The sequence below is a fragment of the Nothobranchius furzeri genome, chromosome 7, assembly GCF_043380555.1.
Source record: "Nothobranchius furzeri strain GRZ-AD chromosome 7, NfurGRZ-RIMD1, whole genome shotgun sequence".
NCBI classification, from domain to species: domain Eukaryota; kingdom Metazoa; phylum Chordata; class Actinopteri; order Cyprinodontiformes; family Nothobranchiidae; genus Nothobranchius; species Nothobranchius furzeri.
The window spans coordinates 24,375,528-24,382,658 of record NC_091747.1 but is presented as its reverse complement, the minus strand read 5'-3'; the positions used below and the strand labels follow the sequence as shown (position 1 = coordinate 24,382,658).

Genomic DNA, 7,131 nt, shown 5'->3' with positions numbered 1-7,131 from the left:
GTGGCGGGCGGTGCGTTCCACCCCTGGGCCTTCAGTGATTTCCTATTCAGTCCAATCTAATTTAATACACCTTAAAATACCATCAATAGGACATCACAGCTGGAGAAACCTCACACACACACACACACACACACACACACACACACACACACACACACACACACACACACACACACACACACACACACACACACACACACACACACACCAGTGGCTGGTCAAGACACATAATTTCCAGAGTCTTTAAAATCAAACTCGCATTCCCAGTTGAGAGTAGGAAGCTGACCACGGATACCGTCAAATTTCAGAAATGAAAGACGGGTTTAAGAGATGAGACAATAAAATAAATAAGTAAAGCAAACACATTATTTGCATTTGTTTTGGAGAAAATTGTACCGCAAAACAATTGAACATGTTGGCGCAGCTGCACACACCACGTCATTCACAATATAAATTGCATAGAAACAGAACACAGAATAATTTCATTTTGCCATTTTATTTCGTTACCATTTATTGATTATTAACAAAATAAAATGACAAAACATAAAAAAATACTAATAAAATGTTTCTACTCACCAACATAAATGTCCAGCATGGATCTCCTCCTCCTGCTCATTAGAAAATAAAATCCATCCTTCTTTCTTTCCTCAGGAAAACCTCATTGGCTCTGTACAGTTTATCTGTGCGCTTCAGGTCCATGAGTGGATCCTTTTCTACGGACATGGAGGCTAATGCTGAAAGCCGTGTCTGCCCGGTCGTGTTTCTGGCGTACATTTTAACGCGCTTTAATGCTACCAAATCCATCTGATGCGAGCAACAGGCATTCCCAGCAGAATAACCTGCAGCGGTTCTCTGAAGCTGTTAGCCGTGGGTACCGTTCATAGTTGCTTGCCTGAAAATGACGAACAAATCCTTTCCCCTGCTGGGACAAGCCAGCTAGCGTTGGAGTCAGACGACCTGTTCTCACAAGATCCATTTTTTCTTGAAAGGTCCGTCTTGAAAATGGTGTGGCAAGTTAATCTGCCACCAAGTCTGTCCCTTCTCCTCTTTCAGCCATCATGTGTTCAAAAATACACCGATAGCTGCCTATAGATACAAATCTCTGTGTTTAGTTTTTATATTTTGCTTAATGCCGCTAGAAAAGTTCTAACTACTGCTTATCCAATCACAGGATGCGTTCATGTCAACTTTTGCGTGAGGCCAGCTAGCTGGCCCGGGCCAAGCTGACTCGTGAGCTGATTGGCTATCGCAACTGGCTCGTCTCTGTTCACTTACAGCGGACAGTGGGCTTCTCGATTGATTCTGAAGGCCTAGGGCAGACTTAATCTGCCTGAAAACACAAGCTAGCTTAAATCTGATTGGATAACACCCAACCTTGGTATTTCAACACTGGAAGCAGCACAGCCAAGTGGTTATAATAGGATATAAAGAAAATAGACCAGTAAACATTTTTTTTAATTTAAAAATAATTACCAAAGGAAAAAAAAATACATTTACGCTTTTGAGTATGTTTAGGCCATCAGAGAAGGCTTTGCTGGCCCTGACTGCCCACCACTGCACCATATGATACATTTAAGTGTGTGTGTGTGTGTGTGTGTGTGTGTGTGTGTGTGTGTGTGTGTGTGTGTGTGTGTGTGTGTGTGTGTGTGTGTGTGTGTGTGTGTGTGTGTGTGTGTGTGTGTGTGTGTGTGTGTGTGTGTGTGTGTGTGTGTGTGTGTGTGTGTGTGTGGGTGGGTGTGGGTGTGGGTGTGGGTGTGGGTGTGGGTGTGTGTTAGGTGGTGGATGTACGGCTGGTGTCTGTGTTTGATGCCAGGGAGCTGGAGCTGGTGATTGCAGGCACTGCAGAGATCGACTTGGCTGACTGGAGGAACAACACGGAGTACAGAGGAGGTGTGTGAAGCGGGGCGGGGGGGGGGGGGGGGGGGGGGCAGATGGAAGAGGGATTAATGAGGTGTGTACGGCTGGAAGACGGGAGGCAGAAGGAAAAGAGGAGGGATGATGGAGGAATGTGATGATGGATTGCAGGGAGAAGGAAAGAGGGAGAAGCAGGTAGAGGTAGAGCCTCTATCTGGGGGAGTTAAGGGGGGTGTTAATGTTACAGAAAATGATGATTCATGAGTTTATAAACTGTTTGAATGCCTTTTATTTATATTATTAATGTGTCTCTTATCATTTTAAACGCATCAAACAAGCTTGAGCTCCAGTTTAAACCCCAACAGGCTCAAACATTTAGATGATGCAGGGACATTTTGTTTCTGACTCGCAGCCAGCACCAGCTGGGACTGCTGTAGAGCCAAGGATCGACTGAGACGCTCCAAACGGCTCCAGAACCGAACCGGGGAGGTGGAGGGAGGCGCAGCAGATCGAGGCCTCGTTTGTTATTCATCTGGCTCATGCACCATCATCATTTCTCTTCCTCACAGGTTACCATGACAACCACATAGTGATTCGCTGGTTCTGGGTGGCTGTGGAGAGATTCAACAATGAGCAGAGGCTGCGGCTGCTGCAGGTAAAGACGTGTGGGTGGGTGCGTTAAGGCTGCCCCCTGGTGGAGACAACTGGAATCACCATATTACGCAAGAGGCAAAAAAAGTCGTTTAAAATCAGCGATTCGTTCACAGCGCGGAACAGGAGTTACACGTAGGTTTTTGAAGCGGCAAAGCATTAATAGTGTTATATCATTTATGAACCGATTTTATTAAAGAAACCATTTTTTATGATTATTTCTGGTTCTGACGGGTCACTCTTGAGTGTTTCCTGCAGGCTGAACATGAAAATAGTCTCCTACACCTATCTCCTGCATTAGACATCCATTCCTGACAGAAAACAGACGGTGAAACTCAAGGATTAGAAAAGCCTGACAGATCTACGTCAGATATACTGTTACTTAAAGTGGGAGTCGAGGCATGAGAGGAGACTTATTTCATCCACACTTCCTGTTAGGAAAACACTTCTGAAAGAGGCGTCCCCAAGCACACACTGAGTAGAGTTACTGCTCAAGAGAAGAGCAGACACAGATTCTGCAGCATTTTGGAGGATTTCCTGTCAACGCGATCATTAGATGAAAAAGGGGAGGCCATTTTTATCAAGGAGGCGAACGGCTCCGAGCGCCAACGTGTCATATCGGCAGGTGAGTGGCTGAGCCAGGTGGAGGTGCGGCTGCCTTAGCTGGAGACCAGTGCGGTGCCGCCACGTAGTCATTTGCTGACAACGTTTTTCAGCTTCGCCATCAGCCACAGCTGGTTCTACATCACTGTGGAGCAGAGTTTTACCTGAAGATGGAGATAGAGTTACGGGTTTGGGCTGAAATATTAGATTTAAAGTAAGTTGTACTAAACTGATCACATATGTCCAGGGGCGCAGATAGGATTTTCAAACTGGGGGGGACAAAGTTCCAATGTACCCTCCCCCAAACACACACACACACACACACGTACACATACACAAACTATTGCAATCACCTTAACTAGAGCTCAGTGAGTTTTTGTAATTTCATCCAACGGTTTACGTAAAAACTAACTTTTATATACGTGTTTGAAGCCATAATGCAGCGGAACGCTGGCAACGAAGCTCTGCCTGATCAACACTATAAATGATAAATGATCCGCACTTGTATAGCGCCTCTCAGAGTAATGACTCCAAAGCGCTTTACACTACAGTGTATCATTCATCCATTCACACACACATTCACACACTGATGGTGATGAGCTACGATGTAGCCACAGCTGCCCTGGGGCACACTGACAGAGGCTTGCCTTTTTCACTTCATCCTGCATCCTAGCAGCAACCACTTTGGCGCCTCTGGAGTCGGTGTTTGTTTACGTCATGCTGCATTCAATGTAATTGGAAAAAGGAGCTTCAAGCGCTTAACCTCCGATTTTGTTTTCTTTCTGGCCTTAGTGCGGGGAACGGATCTGGGTCGATCTGAATCTGGGGGGGACAGATCCCCCCCGTCCCCCACCCTATCTGCGTGCCTGCATATGTCTACAGCATCATTAGACACTCATCTTTACAGGTTATCAGCAAAAAATAGTTTATTTAGGAGTTACTTGCTCTTTAACATTCATGGACTCACCCTGTCTTGACTCACGACAGGGAAGGCTGTTGATGGTTTAGCGTCCAGGAAGCAGGATGTCCAAGGAAGGTCCCAGCTTTCTCGTCTTGATTGGCTGGACAGGCTCTCCTACTACTAGTTCATGTAACAGCAAAAAACAAATATATTATAATTAAATTTCTTTCCTCGCTAGTGCAGGGTTTTTACGTCTGCAGACAGATTTTGAAGTTTTGTGAAGAAAATGTGAACTTAGTGCTATTAAATCCATTCTGTCCTGTTTTGCAACAAACCAGTTCAGTGTCTCTTAGAAGAACCTGAAAAACATCAAATTTGAACTTATATTAAATCTTGGTGCATTTATCACACTGTTGAATTGACTTTGTATCCGTTGGCTCTTAATCACTGGGGTAATCTTATCACTAAAGGCCATCTTATGCCTTTGCTTTAATAGGTTAAGGCTGTTTGCAAGTTAAGACACGCTTCTCACCATCTGTTTAAATCTGAGGGTGTGATGAGTCTTTCATAATGCTGAAGAGCCACCGGGAGCTGTGTAGGTCTTCCCGTGAGGGCAGTGGACAGCCAACGATCCTCAGGGCAATGTTAATAACCCTCTGGAGTGCTTTCCTCTGAGCTGCTGTTAGAAAATCACAGCTCTGCTGAAAAAACCCAGCATATGTTGTGCTTTGGTGCTGGTTTAGCAGGTCAAGCATCCAATCACCAGCATCCCATGTTGGACCAGCATAAAAACCAGCACCAAGCTATGTTGATATTTCCATCAGGGAGGCATGATGTCCAAATATCAGGAAACAAATCTCCAGAGTCCTGCCGTCTGAAGCAACCTTCTCCTCCAGCTAACTTCTACATCCTCAAACAGGCGTACCGGAGCTTTGTTTCCCTAGAAAACGACCCACAAAGAATTCATTCCTACTAGAGACCACTGCAAATGTATTAAAATATAAATAAACTTATCTTTAAATAAAAAGCAGATATTTTAAATGTTTCCATAATGTTTTCTCTGTTTTGCAACTTTAACGTTTCTTAAGTTTGTTAAATTCAGGATTTGATTTTTTCACTTCTTCCAAATGACTTGATGTTGTTTTCAAAGGCTTTGCTGTAAGGTTTGTTTTTATTTCTATTTTATATCTTTTATGTTTTACTTTAAAGTATGTTCTGTTTTATTTATCATAAACTCTTGTTGGTTGTTTTCAACTGCTTCATAAATACAGTTGGGTTTGTTTTTTTATTTATGAATCTGGTTACCAAACACACACACACACATACACACCTGTGTGCACACCCTGCACACACACCTGTGCGCACACCCTGCACACACACACACACACACATACACACCTGTGTGCACACCCTACGTGCACGCACGCACACATACACACCTGTGCACACACCCTGCACACACACACACTTATGCACACACCTGAGCACACACACACCTGTGTGCGCACACCCTGCACACACACACACACACACACACACACACACACACACACACACACACACATATGCACACACCTGAGCACACACACACCTGTGTGCACACCCTACGTGCACGCACGCACACACACCTGTGCGCACACCCTGCACACACACATGCACACACCTGAGCACACACACACACACCTGTGTGAACACCCTACACGCACGCACGCACACACACACACCTGTGCGCGTGCACACACCCTACACACACACACACACACACATGTGCGCACACCCTGCACACACACACACACACATCTGTGCACACACCTTGCATGCTCGCATGCACACATACACGCACACACTTGTGCACACACCCTGCATGCACGTGTGCGCACGCACGCACACACACACACACACACACCTATGCACACACACACACACACACCTGTGCACACACACATTAACTTGAGTTTTTGTTTGGTTTGCTGCATTTTTAACTAACTTGAACGTTTCCTGTGGTTGAGTGAATTTTATTCCACCTTAAGCATCCTCCTTTCTCCTTCTCCTCGTGGTTTTCCCTGCTGCAGTTTGTGACGGGCACCTCCAGCATTCCTTATGAGGGTTTTGCATCTTTACGAGGTAGCAACGGACCTCGCAGGTTCTGTGTGGAAAAGTGGGGAAAGATCACCTCCTTACCCAGGTGAGACGTGAGGTTTGGTGGTCATGTTTTATTTTGAAATGTCTGCACATAAAAAACCTCAACACTTTTCACTGAACATGACGTAATTTCATTTAAACAACAAATTTGAACCAGCACTTAAAATATCTGTTATATAGTCGCACCTCCACCAGTGCCAGCTGAAGGCCCTGGTGGAGGTGCGACGAGCAGCAACGCGTTGCAGGTAAACCATTCACTAGCATCTGCATTAGTTAACAACACATGTGAAAAATCAGTTAAAATATAAAAGCTAAATAATCCTGTTTTAAAATCACATTTTAATTTTTAACATTCGTAAACAATAATTAGATATTTACATAGAATACCTGCAAATTAATCTTATTACTAAATTTGCAGAAATTGAGTCTTTCCCAGGACAATCTGGAGTATATCTAAATGTTCCCAAACTGATGCTTCAGTAATTTTAGATGAGGGAATTTTCCAGAGTCTCAATTCTTTCCAATATGTGGACTATCCGGGTTGGGACAGGACCAGAGTCTGGTGCCACCATCAGGTCGCCGTAAGCTTCTGATTCCAAAGGCCCTGGTCCTAACCCTTTCTAACAAACAAACCAAGAGTCACATAAAAATCCTGTTTCCTCTGCTGTCACCCCCTAGCCTACTCAGAACTTCCTGGTTGATCTGCTGTTGTGTTCCCACAGGGCTCACACTTGCTTCAATCGTCTAGACCTCCCTCCCTACCCATCCTTCTCAAAGCTCTACGAGAAGCTGGTAACTGCTGTGGAGGAAACGAGCACTTTTGGCTTGGAGTAACCTCGGATCATCCTGAGAGAACCATCTGGAGGAGATCAGGAACGATGAAGCTGAAATCCTCACAAAGCTACTGGCTCCTCGGGAATAACTTTTGTTCCAGCTTTTCCATCTTGCTCCGATTCTTTGCCTTTGTCTCCCCCTTTGAT

At 44.8% G+C, this 7,131-nt stretch overlaps 1 protein-coding gene across 1 annotated transcript in view; it reads left to right on the top strand.

Moving 5' to 3' along the window:
* Positions 1–7,131, top strand: part of hecw2a (HECT, C2 and WW domain containing E3 ubiquitin protein ligase 2a) — a 23,676-nt gene extending 16,545 nt beyond the window's left edge. The window contains exons 26-29 of the mRNA XM_070552928.1: positions 1,776–1,890; positions 2,424–2,509; positions 6,082–6,194; positions 6,874–7,131. Of these exons, the coding sequence (XP_070409029.1) occupies positions 1,776–1,890; positions 2,424–2,509; positions 6,082–6,194; positions 6,874–6,985 (426 nt within the window). The 3' untranslated portion in view covers positions 6,986–7,131. The remainder of the gene's footprint in view (positions 1–1,775; positions 1,891–2,423; positions 2,510–6,081; positions 6,195–6,873) is intronic.